Below are 18,039 nucleotides of genomic sequence, written 5' to 3'. Positions count from 1 at the left end.
CCTGTCTCTTCCCTTTCCTGTCTTCAAGCTATCTAATTTTGACAGCCCTACTGTGAACTTGGCACTGCACTGCACTGGCTGAATTTGTTGCAACTGTACAGCCGGTGGAAAATGCACTCTGGAGAAGGACTCTCATTTGGCTCTCCCCAATGTCTACCATGGTTACACCCTTGCACAGATATATACTGGGGTAGGACACTACTATTTAAGAAGGCAGTCATGGTACACATAAGATGAGAGTAAATATTAAACAGTGACCTTCAATGGAAACAACACTACAGTGAAAATTTGAATTTAGAATTGTAGGCACACCTACATAAGGAGGAATGACGTAATTAACTTATTTTAACCACCAGCAATACTTGATTAGCCAGTTTAATCTACAGGGAACAGTAACTTAAAAAGATTGACACCTACTGCACACGAACACAGAGATCAGATACCTGACGGCAGCAATCCAACACAGGTGAGCTTTATTAATTTCTGATTGCTAGTTCTGTTTTTAGTGTTTACCTTGTCACTATTTCACGATTGGTGAAGCATTTAACTCATGTCTTGTGAGTGTTCTCCCCTCTCTGTTACTATTCCTCCACAGCAACTTAACAAGTAAACGCTGTCTATTGAAACACAAAAAGGGGATTTCTTGCTAAATAGACCAACTTTGGAAGATTATAGGTTAACTTAGGCTGCGTACTAACTTTGGATAAACTTAAGAATACATTTTAGTACAAAACGAGGACTGTGGATTTCTTCCTGATACTGCCCCAACTCTTGCTGCTCAGTACCAGGAACGATAACAAGTAAAACCTGTTTTAATGTTCACCTGCTTATTGTTTTAAGACAGACTTTTAATTGCCATCCTATCCCTTAATTAAAATTAACTATTCATCAAAATAAAAGATAATATAAAACAGATTTATCAAATCAGGAAAATAATCAGCAACTCTAGTTACAAATACATGTATGGATTGAGAATGTACAGTATGGATGAATAATGCCAGAAATATCTTTTTAATATTTATACAGGATGAGGAAGATTTCTGCAAGAGTCACAAGTTGGTGTGTAGCTCTGTTCTTCGCCCTGACTTCTGTGTCGGCTGTACAGAAAAAGCTCAATTCAATCAATGATTTAAAGAAAATCAACTATGGCCAATCTGTGCCCAAACACAGTCTTGTGCTGCTCTACTGGTTTGCCAACACAGTTGATATTGACGAGAACAATGTCATAAGGCTGACCTTTGACCCAAACAGTGGAGATTATGGCTCACATCATTATGGCAATTTTGAGGGGCTGTTGGACCCACTGCCTTGGGGAAATAGATACCGATACTACACTATTGGCAATCTCAATCGTGAAACATCCATGCCACTCCCACCTTATGTTGTCCGTCCCCCAACAGAGGATATGGGAGGAAACAGGGACAGGATCATAATTCGTGTCAGGGAGCAGAACATAGTAGGGCAAGCTTTGCAGATAGATCAAGTGTATATCACACAGCATATTCAACACCAGGGGACATATGATCCAGATCATACCTACCAGATCACTACTAACCTCTTGAGACAGATCAGAGAGTTTTCTGTGGGAGACAACCAACAGCCAATGCAGTATCTCAGAAACCACTATGGAAGTAACGCTGATGTTTTACACATCAGAAACACATGGGGTGAACTTGCTTGCCTTGGACTGCTGTTTATTGTGATCCAGGAAAGGTACTCCTTTAACCAACGCAACAACAGAACAGAAAACAACCACACACCTCAAAACAACAACAACAGACCGGAAAACAACTACAGACCAGAAAACTACAGACCAGAAAACTACAGACCAGAAAACTACAGACCAGAAAACTACAGACCAGAAAACAGACAAAATGTTTGGAATGATGATGCTTTGGTTATCTGCATTATTTCTTGTATTTGGTTTATTTTGTTTATTTATTCTTGGATTTTTTAATACACTGCGAAAGTACATGACAATAAATTAGGGACAGTAATTAATATTGTTTAAACCAAGGTGTGATGGTGGCGCTTTTCAAGGACGACGAGGACCACAAAGCCAGCAGGACTCATAAGTTGATTAGCAACAAAGATTCAGGCAATTACGACACCTCAGTATCTCTGAACGATGGCCAGGTGTTGTTCTGTTGTATGCTGTTTGTCCTTCCTATGTATAATTTTATTGTGTTGTATATTATTGTATAGTTAACATTAGGGATGTCACAAGACCCGTTACTTTGATACCAAATCTGTACCAAAATTCTCATATCGTGCAGCCCTATATAGCATGCTCGTGTGAATTCTTTAAATGACCCATCTCAAACCATTTGATATGAAGGGCTGAGAGTCTTTGGACTGGTTCAAAGCTTTATAGCTCTATTTACTAAAAGTAGGCCTGTTGACAGTGAGCAAAACGGCGTTTATTGTATGACACTGGTCATAAATCTCCAGGCTTCAGTCATGAAAAAAATTATGATGCTGCAGAATGTATTATCTAATAGTAATAACACTGATGATTCATTCTGTGTCTGATAGAGATGAAGAGAATGTAAATTGCACTGATGGATAAATTAAACGGATAAGTGAAAGGCTCTATGGTCTATTAAGGACAGCCTTCACTTATAACGTTATTAGCTTTCAAAAAACAAAAACTAGGAGTGGATTTTACTTATGTTTTTGTATTATTTCTGTAGTGTTGGAAATGGTGTGTGTTTGTTAAACTATATCAGTCAGACTGATGTCAGTGTTTTTATTTTAAGTTTGAAGCAACTGGATAGGCACAAGATAGATGTGCAATATCATGAAGACAACTAACTATTCCTTAGTTCTACAGACATCACATAAGAGGCTCAAATGCGTTTCAGCTTACTAGTGATATCTGGAGTTATCAGTTTTGAAGAACAAATTAGTATTTGTACAACACTGTTAATTAAATTGATCTGTGATAAGTGAATACTGCCTGAATCGCCTTGTTTCTCACTCTGCAGTCCAAACGACGCACTCACTGTCAAACTTGGACTTGTACAGGCTGGTTTCCTTCCTAAGCCTGCTCATAAAATTCCTAGATGACTCACAGAGTGACTTCTCTTTACAGAATAATTCTTCTAAAAACTGTAAATAAAAATAATCAGCTTTTTTGCATTTTTCAAGGACCATGGCAACATTGAAAGGGCATTACACATTTCTTTCTTGCATTCAGAAGGAAGTTTAAACCAAACAGCTATATTATGAAACTTCCTGAAACCAACAGCAACACTAATTTCATTTTTAGTGAAACGGTAACTTAGGAGTTGTGCGTGCTCTCACACAAACGCAGATCACAAACCTAACAGCAGCAGACTCAGGTGAGTTCCTATTTTCTGATTTGATTTCTTGTTTTAAGAAATTACCGTGGCACTATTCCACACAAATGCTGAAGCATTTAACTTTAAGTCTTCTTTGTAAGTGTTTTCTCTCCTCTTTGTGTTACTATATCTCCACCACACCTCAAGGAAATGCTGTCTATTAAAACACAGAGAGAGCATTTTCTACTTTATAAAACTGTTAATTTGGAAGATACTGGATTTGATTAAGTCAGACTCCAGAAGCCTCATATTAACTTCTGATAAACTTGCAAAAACATTTTTGTACAAAATGAGGATTGTAGATTCCTTCTTAATATTGTCCTAACTCCTACTGCACAGAATGAGCAGAAGGAATGATAATAAGTATAATCCGTTTAAATGTTTACATGGCCACCTGACTGTTTTCAGACACCAGTCTTCAGGTCATCAGGTCAGAGTCTGTTAGTGGTTCCCCACACTCACTTTAAGACCAGAGGGGATCGGTCATTTCAAGCAGTGGCATCCAGGCTGTGGAATGCATGCCCCTCTCTTAACATGGTTTAAATTCTGTTGATTCTTTCAGTTAGATGAGGGTTTTTATGCATCTATGTTTTTCCTTTGTATTCTTATGGCTTTTATTCATTGCATTTTATTTTATTGTGAAGCTTTGTGAATTTGTGATTTGTATCTGTGAAAGGTGCTGTATAAATAAACTTTACTTACTTAGGTGTTAGAATGAGCTTATTATCAAAATAAAAACATAAATCATAACAATTATTAATCTATAGTTACAAATACATGTATGGATGAATAATGGAAGAAATAACTTGTGAAGTGAAAAATAATTAAAAGTAATAAGATCTGCTCCAAAATGTAATGGGTTCTTCCTTGGCCGATGCTCCACCCTTCCACCCAGTTTGATAAAAATCGGGCCAGAAGTTTGTATAACCTCAATGGACACACTCACTGTCATCACTGACGGTTTGATCCAAATGGCTGTATTATGCAACTTCCTATAAACACCAGCAACTGTTCTTTTGTCAGTTTCATTTACAGGGAAACAGTAACCTAAAAGGAGTTCCACCTACTCTCACACAAGCACTGAGATCAGATACCTGATGGCAGCAGACTAACGCAGGTGAGTTCTCTTAATTTTCTGATTGTAGTTTTGTTTAGCGTTTACCGTGGCACTTTTCCACCAATTGTTGAATCATTTAACCCAAGTCTTCTTTGTGAGTGTTTTCTCCTCTCTGTGTTACTATCCCTTTACCATAGCTCAACAAGGAAACACTATCTATTGAAAAACAAAGAGGGAATTTCCTACTAAAAAGACTAACTTTAATAGATACTCACTTGATTTGATTAACTCAGGCTGCTGAAGCCTCACATTAACTTCAGATAAACTTACAAATTATTTTTGCATTGAATGAGGACTGTAAGGGTGTCACCGAAATTAAGTCACAATCTTGAATTTCGAATAAAAAAAATGGAATCATCGATGCTGCTACGCCCCCATGTCATGTCCGGTCGGCTTGCCAAGCGGAAAAAAACGTGTTGAAGTGCTTCGAGTCAACCTCCTCTAACTTAGCTACAGCCAGTCAAAAGATAGCATGGCAACTGCAGATGCAGCAGACCCATTGGCAGAACTTGAACCCCCTCCTCTTTCACTGAAGTCACCGGTGTGGAAGTATTTTGGATTTCCAGTGAGTTATGTTGACAACGTTCGCGTTGTCGACAAAAAAACAAAACAGTTTGCAAGCTCTGCTATGTGCGTGTGCCATATTTTGTGTGTTTACCATTGCAAATTAGCCTAGCAGCTAGCAGAGATTCCTTCTGCCTATAGCTTAATCCTGACAAAACCGCACGGTTGAATTTCAGCCTGCATGAACGTTTTGTAGCCTAAACAGAGCAGTTTATACTGGTTATATTAGAGAGAGCAGTAAGCGGACTGCCGAGTCGCCCTCTCTGCTCTCTGACTGCTCAGCTGCTAAGACCGCTGTGCTGGCTCGATGATGTTTTAAGCCCCCAACCCCTGCCTTCAAGGCAGCGCTGCGACCGTCGTCTTCAAGGCACCTAACCCTAACCATTGCCTTCCAGGCAGTGCTGCCTGGAAGACAACGTTGGGGGCTTAAAACACCAAACACCGCTGTGCTGCGAAGTGTCTGCCCTCGGCATTGTCGCAAACTTTTTCTTTTTTTACTTTGATAAATTGTCAAGTTTCCAATTGACTGAATATGTTATTGTTACATTATGTTGTTAATAAATGTTTTAAATTTGACAATGTAGTGTGGTACATTGCAAACAAAGGTCAGATATTATATTGCATAAAAGTCTAGTCTAAAAATGGCATAGCAACCTGTGCTTTAAAAAAAATAAATGCTAACCCTTACTGCTCAGTATGAGCAGGAGGAACGATAAAGACAACCTAAACCTGTTTCAATGTTCATATGGCCACCTGATTATTGTTTTAAGACATACCTTTAATTGTCACCCTGTTAGAAGTTAGAATGAGCTATTCATCAAATCATCAATCATGAAAATAATTCATCTCTAGTTACGGATACATATATGGATTGAGATGTACAGCATGGATTAAGGCTGCACGATAAGAGGAAAATATCTAATTGCGATTATTTTGACTGATATTGCAATTGCGATATGATTCACGATATTGGAGGAAATGATCGTTTTTGTATTCTCATTTTCATTGAAAGAAATTAAAATGATTATAGTGTGATTTTTGCGAGGATCCGTACCAAACAAAGATTTTTTTCTTTAGTCTGTAAGATACGATTTGTAGGCCGGGATATCTCTGCAGCACCACAATACTTAATTGAAAATGGTTTGACACATATTTTGCCAATAACAAATATTGCACCCCCCTGCGATTTGGATATTGCACTGGTCCTTATTGCAATTTCGATACAATTGTGATTAATTGTGCAGCCTTAGCATGGACGACTAAGGGACTACGGGGAAAATAACTTTTTAAAATATCTTTACAGGATGATGAAAAGGTCAGGAAGAGTCACGAGTTGCTGTGTAGCTCTGTTCTTCGCCCTGACTTCTGTGTCGGCTGTACAAAGGCTCAATTCAATCAATGATTTAAAGAAAATCAACTATGGCCAATCTGTGCCCAAACACAGTCTTGTGCTGCTCTACTGGTTTGCCAACACAGTTGAAAACAACAACAACAATATATCCCTGACCTTTGACCCTAACAGTGGAGATTATGGCTCACATCATTATGGCAATTTTGAAGGACTGTTGGACCGACTGCCTTGGGGAAATAGATACCGATACTACACTATTGGCAATCTCAATCATGAAACCTCCATGCCACTCCCACGTTATGTTGTCCGTCCCCCAACAGATGATATGGGAGGAAACAGGGACAGGATCATAATTCGTGTCAGGGAGCAGAACATAGTAGGGCAAGCTTTGCAGATAGATCAAGTGTATATCACACAGCATTATGAGGGTTCTGAACATCAGGGGACACCTTATGATCCAGATCATACCTACCAGATCACAACTAACCTCCTGAGACAGATCAGAGAGTTTTCTGTGGGAGACAACCAACAGCAACTGTTGCATCTCAGAAACCACTATGGAAGTAACGCTGATGTTTTACACATCAGAAACACATGGGGTGACCTTGCTTCCCTTATACTGCTGTTGAATATTGTGATCCAGGAAAAGTACTCTTTTAACCAACAAAGCAACTACAGACAAGAAAACAGACAAAATGGGGATGATGTTGCTTTGGCGATCTGCATGTTTGTAGTGTTTGTATTTGTTTTATTTATACTTGCATTTTCTAATAAATTGGGAAAGTAGATGACAAGAAATAATGAGAATAATCTAGATTGTCTAAACCAAGGTGTGATGGTAGTGCTTTTCAAAGATGAGGAGCACGAAGCCAGCAGGACTGATAAGTTGATTAGAAACAAAGCCTCCATATGTTTAATTTTATTGTGCTTTATATTATCTTTTTATTAAATGGTGTTCATGTAAAACTGAGAAAAAAGGCTTGATATGACATGCTTGTGATGAAAGCCCAAATACTTCAGGACATTTTCTTAAATTGTATTTGAAATGATCAAAAGGGCTTTAATTGTATATTATAATGTAGGGATGCACCGATACCGATGCCAGTATCGGGTATTGGTCCCATGCTGTGTGCATGTACTCGTACTTCATAAGTAAAATTACTCCGATACTCCCACACATTCATTTCTTACTCACTGTAACTTTTATTCTTGTATTTGTATATTATTCTTTTTTAGCCGGTTTTATTTTCATCATGACTGTTTTTTATTGCTCTTTAATGTTTTATGTAAAAAAACTTTGAATTGCCTTGTTGCTGAAAGGTGCTGTAGAAGTTTCCTTGCCTTATAACCTCAGCCTGTCAGTCAGTCACCAGGGCATAGAAACCACCATTGTGCCTGCTTGTCTCAGAGGAAGTGTAATGTCAACAGCACCCAGCAGCGCAACCGCTTCCGGCTCGCCATTAATATGCTATTGCAGTGATGAAAGTATTAGCTTTAACAATAGAACAGAGTGTATTTTATTGATGGTTTTGTATTATTTCTGTAGTGTTGGAAATTGTGTTTATTAAACTATAATTTATCAAGCCAATGTCAGTTTTTTTATTTTAAGTTCAAGAAAACTGGATGAGCACAAGTGAGATATACAAAGTCTTGAAGGCAGGTGAGTCTGTTTTTATACAGCATGCGCCACACACACGCACACGATTTACCAACAAGACCATATCCATCCCTTGTGACATGCACAAGTCCTTGTTTCTAGCGGCTATCAAAAGGCCTTTATGTTAAAAGATGAATACTGTTTTAATGTGGTTAAACTAGGATAGCACTCAGCAGGCCAGCACAAGACCTAACAGATCATAAGATAATGAGTCATCATTAAAAACTGTTGCCAACTCAGCTTTAATAAAAACAAAATAATCAAAAATGTTCTTCTTTGATTGATGGAGTCCAGAGCCAATTGGAGTCTAAAAGCTGACACATTCAGTCGTCTATTCATACCATTGCCACTGGGCTACATGTGTTGTTTGAAAGCAAGGTCAACGTGAGGAAGAATGGTAGTCTGCAGAAAACATCTTATTCCTGTCACAAAATAAGTTGTTTTTGTGTTGATGAATTTACTAATTCAACACTGAATTGAAACTGGACATTTGTGTTGTTCACTCTCTCACTTCCAGTTTACTCAGCATTCTGGGAGCTGTGTGTGTGCGCATTTGTGCCTAATTAAACAAAATCTACAATTAATCTATTATTATAATAGTTAATTAACATTCTGACTTCATGACATTACTCTTTTTACAGTCTCACACTCACCATGCTGCACTCAAATATTAAAGCAGATAAAAACACACACACCTTGCCAATTCTCAAAGCATGACTTCACAACCCAACAACGGGCTTGCTGTGTATATTAAAAAAAAAAAAAAAAAAACTCAATCCACACCAGCTAACTCAGGATTAAATAGAGCACATTGCATTAAGCTGCCTTGCTCAACTTTCCCCATCATACCCTTGAATAACTCTCCCCGTCATATTGTTGCATTGGGCAGTTGCGGAATTTAATTTCCAAGGACGTATATTTGAGGAGCTTAACACCATTTTTTTTCTGACCAGTAAAACAGAGGGAATTATTCTAATTACTTCTGTATACAGAGGTCAGTGTCAGTAATGAGAGGGAGTGGGTGGATGGCATAGGAATGGATTGACATCCTTGTCTTGAAAAAGAAAAAAAAAAGTGTGTGGTGTCAGTCACACAAAAACACACACCTTGTCTTCACATGTGTTATCAATGAAACACCTTTCCAATGCAGCCACTTTATTAATGACAAAATGCTGAAAGTCAAGGCATGGGACGGGAAACTAAGCTGAGCAGTGTACAGAATTAATTAATTGTGTGCGTTATAGCCGGCCAAGTCAACCAAAATGGAGCATGGCATTACAGCACCTTGTACTTCATAACAGCCGCAACGAAAACAACCGGCGTATCGCTTCTCTGCATGTTCATTCGTCACTCTCCCCTGGGCGAGACATTCTTAACCTTGTCAACTGTAAGGATGAATATACATGTAACATTTGTAAGCACAAAACAGACAAACACTAGAAGTCCAGAAACAGTTACTGTAGATCCCAATTATAAATCACATGAGCCCTCAAGCTACAGTCCAGTAGGCCAAATGGGACGCACAAAAACACACCACCAGTGTCTCACCAGATACAGTGCTGATACAAGCAGCAAAGATAAACAAACAGAAACAGAAAACATTTTCAGTTTTGCCTTCTGAAGAAATACAAAATATTTATGTAGGAAAAAAAAAAAAAAAAAACTACTTTAAAGAATTTGCCAGAATCCGTACTGCGTGTACTTGTTGAGGAAATGGAAAGTAAATTGCCGTTTTGGGCAAGTGGTCAAAGCAGTGTGGTCTGTCGGTTTACTTTCACTCCAAAATGACTGGAGGTTAAAGTGGGCTTCTCTCATTTTGTTTTCTCCCTGCAGACAGACTTTACAGGAAATCACACTCTCTTGCACGCTTTATGTCTTTCTCCATTTTTGTTCTTCTTCTCTCTCACTCCACCTCCGATCAGATCCTTGCTTCTTCCAGCTTCTTTCTAGCAGCACCTCCCTCCCTCCAGATGCACAGCTAAGCAGAAAGGTGGTAACCTGAGCCAAATGTGGCAGACGTTGATACTTAATCCTCTCACTTTTCCTTGCTTACTTCCCTTCTACTGACACAAGGTCACAATTTAGATATTTAGCATGCGCATTTGCTGAATGATTAACCAATACTGTGGTACCTAAGAAATTACAGAAAAGAAATATTCTCAGCAAGAGGCAGATATAAAATAAAATCCTAGGCAGTCTGCAAAGGAAACACAGTGGCTAGAGAGAGACACAGACAGGCAACACAGCATAAAAAGTGGAAATTGGAGGCTTTCTATTTTTATGTTGAATGTTTTATGACCTCCAGATTTGGAATGTATCACCTCCCAGCCGCCTACGCCTGGAAACAACTCAACCAGTGAGAGCAACCCATGAGCACAGCTGTCTCCAGATAACAGTACTCACACACCAGTATAAACATGAGCCATTCTAATAGGATAAGAGTTAGGGAAGGAAACAGCACAAACAACCTGCAAGAAAAGTGTTTTTTGAAGAAGAAAAACAGCTCTACAGACTCTACAGTCAGTGAGTATTGAGTGAGTCATTCATTCGGATATTTTGAGGTGAGAGGTCAAGGGACACCTTTCAAAATGGCCATGCCAGTTTTTCCCCTCTTTGGAGTGTTATTTAACCCCCACAGTTGGTACCAATGGATTCATCAGGTCTTCTAGTTTCATATGATACACAGATCCATTCTGGATTTCATGAAACGATATTGGATCAAATATAAAAATCGATTTGAATCAGAAAATCGATTTTTTTTTTTAAACCCAGCCCTACAAATAGACATATTTTCCCACCATAACAAGAACCAGTTCCAAGCTCAAACTATTAAAGTCTACTTGTGAATTAACACGATGAAATGATAAAGCATACTGTTAAAACTGTAACATAACCTATGCTCTATAACTCTCAGCCTTGCACATGCAGTTTAAAAATGAAAACAAGACTAAAAGCTTAGAGGCCTGCTAATGGCCCCTAGAGGCTGCAACTCGTTACACCCCACAGTAACAAAGCAACTGATGAAATAAACATACTGACAATTTAGGTAGAACGTTGCCACTAATTCAGCTAAAAACGCAGTTTGTTCTAAGGGTGGCGCTAAAAGGAAGGACATTTGGTAACCTTGAACATTAGGTTTTATCCACTGAGGGCGAGGAATATCCAGAACATATTTCATGGAAATTCAGCAATTAGTTTTCTAAGATACCTTGTCATGCACCACGGTGTGGCTTGAGAGCCAAGACTGCCCAGATAGTGGCGTAACAACAGGAGGTAACCAAAATTATAGTATATTAGGAATTACTTTCTTGATAATGGGAATATCTATACTAAATGTCATGGCAGTTAGGTCAGAGGTTATCTAAAGAGGTCTTGACTCTAGAAAAATATGCTGGATGGACTTAATAACTGATAAAATTGCATTAATAGAATTAAATCTCCCCTTTAGTAAATGCACCTACTGCATATTCAGCACACGCACAGAAACTGTACATTGCAGGTGTCTATCTCAGACAATCTGAATGTACAGTGACATATTCCAGTTTAAGTGAGCTGGGCTTTTGAGTTGTTTGCCTGCATGAGTTCTTTTTACGTGCTGTCCTGGGAGCAGCCCTGGGATTCTCATCATCACCCTCCCTGACCTACATTCACAGTTGGCCTAGACTGACTAGCTCACAAGGACTCTGCTCGGGCTTTTTATGGTTGGTATTGTTACTTCACAACTGCCTCCTAGGTGGAACAAAAAGCGCAGAAATCCTGAATAACTACAAAGTAAAGTCAGTAAAGGTTTAAATGCATGTCATACTGAATTACAGAGATCCGTTTGAAAATCGAATTCAACATGCATTTGAGAATGTTCAGTGTGGATATGACTAAACTATAGTTTTAATTCTGTCTGGGTCTTTAAGTGCCTCAGCAAAACCGCATGAGTTTGTTGCAAGATGAGGTTCAAATGAATCGGTCGGAAACAGAGTTGAGCAGGTACTCACTGTCTGTTGGCCGGGCTGTGGGTGACTCTGTGACAGATGACTGCACCCTCTCCACCCTTGGCTCTGTCAGGGAAGGCAGGGGAGCACTAGGTGCAGGAGGAAGGTGGTTGTTGTTCTCCACTGCACTGCTTGGCACCAAACCTTCCGGCTGTCTGAAGACAGGCATCTCCGGCCTCCTGGAGGCCCCCTCAACTGGGCTTATGATCGGGGACGTGGACTCTGCTCTTCTCTGAGGGGGCTCAGGGATCCTTGAGACTGGGGCTGAGGACAGCGGGGCGTCCATCCTTTTGGGAGGGACGGGGGGCTCATGGGGCCGTGTCATGCTGAGCTCTGCCCGCCTGTTTGTGGAGCTGGAAGTCGAGTTAGAGGAGCTGTCCAGGGGAGTACTACGATTGCTCAGACTGACCTCAGGCCGCTTGAGGCCAAAGCGGGCGATGCCAGGACTGGGTGAGTTGTCAATCTGCTTAGAGGAGACCTCAATGGACATTTCTGTGCGGCGGGATGATGCTGTGTCAGGGTTACGACCCCCTGATAACTCGATGCGCCTCATGCCGGCCTTTGGGGAACGTGGATTGGAGGACTCCGAGGGAGAGGATCTGGAAGAGGAGTAGTCAGAGTTGCGGGAGCTCAGGTCATAGCTCCGCTGGCTAGATGTGGAGGAGGTGGATGAGCGGAGAGGGTTGGTGTTTCTACGAGACAGTGGCGAAGGGTGTGTGGATGAATCTGTCTCCTCCACCTCAAACGACCGTTTCAGCGCTGGAAAAGACAAAACATTTGTGGTTAGACAAGGATCTCTTAGCCCGTACAGATGCTGGTGCTGGTTTGGGTTGCAGCAACAGATGATAGGTTACTGTATTCATTATTAAAGCATCTTATGATTATTATGCTTACTATGATTATTATAATTCTCATGATGACCTTTGGTGAAAAAAAGCACCAAGTGTTTTTTTCATTCAGTGGTGGCATTGTACAGACTTTGAACCGTTGTTTTGACAGAAAGTCATCGATACTCCATGAAAACACTGGCGCAGCACCTCAAACAAGCACCAGTATCAGACCAGGGAACTTGTGGGCTTCTTCAGAAGCTTGGTGCAGCTATTTTATCGGAGAACGAAGGTAATACGGGCATCAGAAAACTACTAATTTGTTGACTAATTTGTTGTGTATGAGCACATATACAGTGCTACAACATGTATAAATAACAGGCTATTCACAAATGACATGTTAGTTGATACGTTTAAACTGACAGACAGGACAGGCTCAAACTAACCGTTAACTAGCTACATAAAGGTTCGTTACTAACGTTAACATGCTAACTACAAATTTTGTAAAAAATGTACGGTGGGTAACGTTAAGGGTAAGTCAGTAAAAAACTGAATTTTTGAACACATTGCTGTAGTCAAACCACCTTAAACAAACTCCATTTAACATGCTAATCTTACCAGATTTGACACGCTTCACATAGCACGATAGCATGGCGTTTGTAATTTCTAGCTAGCTAATTCACTCGGAAGAAGAATATTTGTCTATTACCACCAAGTAGGGTTTAATAATATCAGGTACAAACGCACATCTACCACTGAAATAAATGAAGGTGTCTTTGTTGTCCTCTGGCTAACGTTTTATGAAATTACAGTTTCCTGTTACCTTACCATCTGGCACACCTGTTGACGTGACGAGTATCGAGCTAACCACGCCTCGCGGGCGTTCTGATTGTTCACGTGACCCCTGCGCCTTAATTCCTATATTTCATTCCCTAGGGCAGAGATCCAAAGGATTAATCCAAAGGATTCACTGTGTCACATGTTTAACATCAAAACATGAGTCATAAAATCATGTAAACAATTATTAATAGCTTAGTATTCTATGCATTGCAACATGTATGTGTATAGGCTTTAGGCCTCCCTACATGTTATTGTAGGACCAGTTTAATATGCAACTTCATTTTATACAATATATGTAGGTGGTCCCTGCTCCGTCTCTCTTTCAGTTAAAGGGTCCTTGGCTTAAAAAATGTTGAAAATCTGTGCCCTAGAGAACAAACCAATCTATATCCCCACTCTAAAAGCCGTCTCCCTCCATATCAATTTAATATGACAATATTTTACCACCAGCCTTTTGTTTGACTTGTTACTGTTTAATAAATGCTTTTTCTCAGACCATGGTAATCTCCATGACAGATGGAGTGAGGTTAACACCAGCCTCACTTCAGCTCGGCCCAGAGACCGAAGCAGCTTCAAGCCCTGGAGCAACAAGGCCTCTGTCCCAGATAAACACCCCAACCTGCTCAAGTGTCTGGCCTGCTTCAAGCCTGACAGGCCAAGCACCAGCATGGGAGAAGACCCTCTTACTGGAACTCACTGTTTTCAGACCCTTAATATGTATTAGCAGGTTTTTGTGTCTTATCAGAGGGCCTGGAGAAGCAGGCAGCTGATGGTTCACAGTAGCCACTGGATGTAAATGTGATATACTGGTTTAAATGGGTGTCTGAATCAGAAAGATTAACCTTTCCAAGTTTCCTTTATACAACTTTGATTATAAATGTAGAAAATATTGGTTCAGTCCTTGTTAGCTTCACTTGCTTTTGACTTTTCTCACCTATTCTGTATGTTTATGGCAATTACAGAACGGCAGTTTATGACAAGTTTGAATTACAGGTCAGCCTAATCAGCAATCACAACCAACCTTGAAAAAGTCACTCACAATCATTTCTGCTATATCTGCAGACATACTGTATCCCACACTACCTGAACACACATTAACTTTAACAGCATACTGAATAATCAATCACATTTATTGCACTATTGCCCTTTGTGTGTTAGGCCAATGTGTCCTCAAATGTTTGTTGTTGTAAATTCCTGTGTGTTAACTGCATGTGGCAATTTTGGCACTTCTTCATTACACCACTGAGAGAAAAAAAAATAGAAAGAAGGCAATAACAAAAAAAACACTGTCAGTTAGTTGTATATGTCTCTGACACTAAGCTCTTTGTGTTGCTCATATGGAATAATGTAATTTAATTTGAGAAAACTGGCCTAATATCTTTCCTGGAAGACACGGTTGTTTCTTTAAGTAGAAGAAATAAGCACAAGAATGACACACTAGTCACAATTAAGTTATATGTAAAATTCATTGGATGCAGTGGTAAATGCTTGAAATATCTTTAGTCAAAGGTGAGAATTTCTTGCCAATAAGAACAGGAAATGAACCACAAATGGAGCAGATAAAAATAATAATTACTGTAGCTATCCCTCCGTCCGGCCTTTAATGAACATTACTTGCACTGTTCACGGATGTGTGATGCTCAGCTTTTAAAAGAGCTTGAGCAGTGAAAGTCCATATAATATGTAAAATCATATTTGAAGTGCCACAGACCACTTAAAACTGTGTTTTAAACTTGATTTTGATATAATGACCTCTTTGCCTGGGATTGTGCTAACTGTGTGGTGTTGTGTGTGTGTGTGTGTGTGTGTGTGCCGGCTCTGTGGTGACAGAAGAGCCCAACACAGTGAAATCCTCACAGACACAGTGGAGACAGAGGCCCTGTCAGTTATGTTTCCATCTCTCTCTCTGTGTGTGTGTGTAGGCCTAGAGTAAAGCAAACACAGCCTGGTGAGCCCTGATTGGAGCCAAACTCTGCCTCTGTTAACTACATCCTGGGATGTGTGTATGTGTGTGAATGAAGGTAGATGGAGAGGTCACATTCTAATATCTCTCTCTTTGTGTATTTATGTGAACGAGGTGTGTGTGTGTGTGTGTGTGTGTGTGTGTGTGTGTGTGTGTGTGTGTGTGTGTGTGTGTGTGTGTGTGAGATATCAAGGATAAAACCCTTTTAATGTCTCCAAGTTGTTGTATGCTGCTGCTGCTCTGAGGCGATAGCAGTGATCACAGCCCTTCCAACCAAGCTAAGATAATACTAATGAGCACCAATGTGAAACAAATGTCAACATTAGTCCTCTCTCTTTGTCTCTCTTTTTTAGCTCTCCCTACCTCTCTTTACCTCTCATTTAACCTGGCATTGAAACCCCCATTAATCTTGGACTCCATTCTCAGCGATAAACTGTAAACTTGCTTGCTGACTGAACTGCCAAATAAGGAAGACATTGCAGCCAAGCATGATGTTTTTCAACTAACACACATTGAAACATGATTATACTGCCAAAAAAATCACATGATGATGCTACTTTGTTCTCCAGTGTAGCATGTACTGGATAAGCACCACACGGACATTCTCTACGCCTCTCTGAGCATGACAGTAGATGAGCTGGACGGGTCATCGAGATGTAGTACTGCATTTGTCTTGTTGAGGGAAACTCTGAGGGTCGCTACAGTAAAAGCAGGAATTCTGTCAAACTGCTAACTGAAAAATTGTGACTACTGTCAGAAGCAGCCATCATACAACACATACTTAATATTCTGGTATATTGTGCTGAAGACTGTAAGGAAATCAAACCCTGTTTTGATACTATTTACTGTAGTTTTTTAGCAAAAGCCATTTAATGTAATGTAATTTCTTTTCTCTATGGAGTAGTTGTCATTGTTATTGGAGTCCACCATTCAGTTAGGTTCAAATTGCCTTCACACGCATGGAAACCAGGCATGCATGTAATACAGTGTTACTATTTGTAATTTTTGTATTGCATTACAAGCCTCACAGTTGAAGCACAATGGATTTGTCACCGAGGTTAGCGCTGGATGTGATGGTTGCTGAGACAATCTTGTGAGTAATGGAACAAGAACCACTGTGGCCTAAAAAGGCTCTGCATGTCAAAATGTGCTTTGGACCACTGAAATAAGAGCATTTGGCCCCTAAATATAATCTGAAAGCCCAACTCTCTTTCCTGGAGGTGTATATTACAGTTCTCAAACTAACTTTCCATTCCCTGCAGAAAAACAACACTTCATACTCAATATACAAAAGAAAATCTTTCATCACAGGCTATTTGTTTTTAGCTGTAGCATAGAGCCTGTTGATAACTCTGGGGTCTTGCCTGGGATTGGCATCGGTGCAGGTTTCACTCCACATGTCCAACAGGGAGAAAAACAGCAAAGAGTAGCTTTAAAGTCTAACAAAGACCTGCTGTGTACCTACCTCGGAGTGACCTTTGGTGCTTCCCAGCAGCTCTGATGCTGTTGGCGTCATTAGCAGGAAACCTGTCCTAGCTGGTGAGCGTGGGCGTCCTGATAATTCTGATAAGTATGGAGACTCCTGAGGATGGCTATCATCAGCCTCTGTCAGGAGACACTTCCTCCCTCTAACACACAAACTCTATCTGTGAGGCTACTCGTGGCATTTGGTCACAAGACTGACCTCAAACTTTATTGGTTAAGATTAATAGCATATTAACCCCATACTTCTGTTCTTTGGCAAAAATAACAATGTATACCAATGCTCCTTAATTGCAAAGTTTCAGTGTATTATGGGTTACAGAGCACCAACTGACTTAACAGAGTTCCTGAAAAAAAATCCAAAACCACAGTTAAGTGGCAGTTAGTCATAATAACAGTTTTCATTTCGGAAGGATTTTAAGATTCTACCATGATCCCTCCTCAAATTTTTCACCATCACCATAAAGGATTTTTGTCCTTAAACAAAGTGGGCCCCCTAATTTGGAAGAGATTGCTAAAATTGATTAGCAATCTCTTTAATTTGATTAAAGAGCAAGTAGTGTTGCGGGAACCTGGTTGCAAACTGGAATGACAATTTTTATCATGTGGCCTTTTTGTAAATGATAATTAAAAAGCACATATGAAAAATCCATACACATGAACAAATACACACTCTATAAAACCAATAGCATCTCTAAACTGGAATCATAAAGCCGATAATCTTCAGTGCTTTCTATTCTATTTATCCAATAACACCTACCGTCCTAACCTGGAAATTACATTTTAAGCTTTATCCTATCATTGACTGTCAAAACTTGTTTTATTGTAATGAGTTGGTGACTGCCATGCAAGATCTGTAAAGAGAGAGCCCGGCTGTGCTCAGATCCACTCCTCCACTGCCTACCGCA

The 18,039-nt window shown here is 39.8% G+C and overlaps 2 protein-coding genes across 6 annotated transcripts in view; one reads left to right on the top strand and one right to left on the bottom strand.

Moving 5' to 3' along the window:
* The window catches only part of septin9a (septin 9a), a 74,341-nt gene that overhangs the window by 30,157 nt on the left and 26,145 nt on the right, over positions 1–18,039 (bottom strand). For 4 of the 5 annotated variants that reach the window (XM_078269244.1, XM_078269248.1, XM_078269247.1 and 1 more), the window contains one exon: positions 12,023–12,778. The exons of the other annotated variant lie outside the window; for it this stretch is intronic. In XM_078269244.1, the coding sequence (XP_078125370.1) occupies positions 12,023–12,778 (756 nt within the window). The remainder of the gene's footprint in view (positions 1–12,022; positions 12,779–18,039) is intronic. 5 annotated transcript variants of the gene reach the window in all.
* Positions 368–2,953, top strand: LOC144529892 (uncharacterized). Its single transcript, XM_078269252.1, has 2 exons — positions 368–466; positions 1,027–2,953. Exon 2 carries the CDS (start codon positions 1,028–1,030, stop codon positions 1,955–1,957), a length of 930 nt encoding a protein of 309 aa, XP_078125378.1. The 5' UTR covers positions 368–466; position 1,027; the 3' UTR covers positions 1,958–2,953.

This window comes from Sander vitreus, chromosome 15 (assembly GCF_031162955.1).
Source record: "Sander vitreus isolate 19-12246 chromosome 15, sanVit1, whole genome shotgun sequence".
Classification (NCBI taxonomy): domain Eukaryota; kingdom Metazoa; phylum Chordata; class Actinopteri; order Perciformes; family Percidae; genus Sander; species Sander vitreus.
This window is presented reverse-complemented; position numbering and strand designations above follow the sequence as displayed.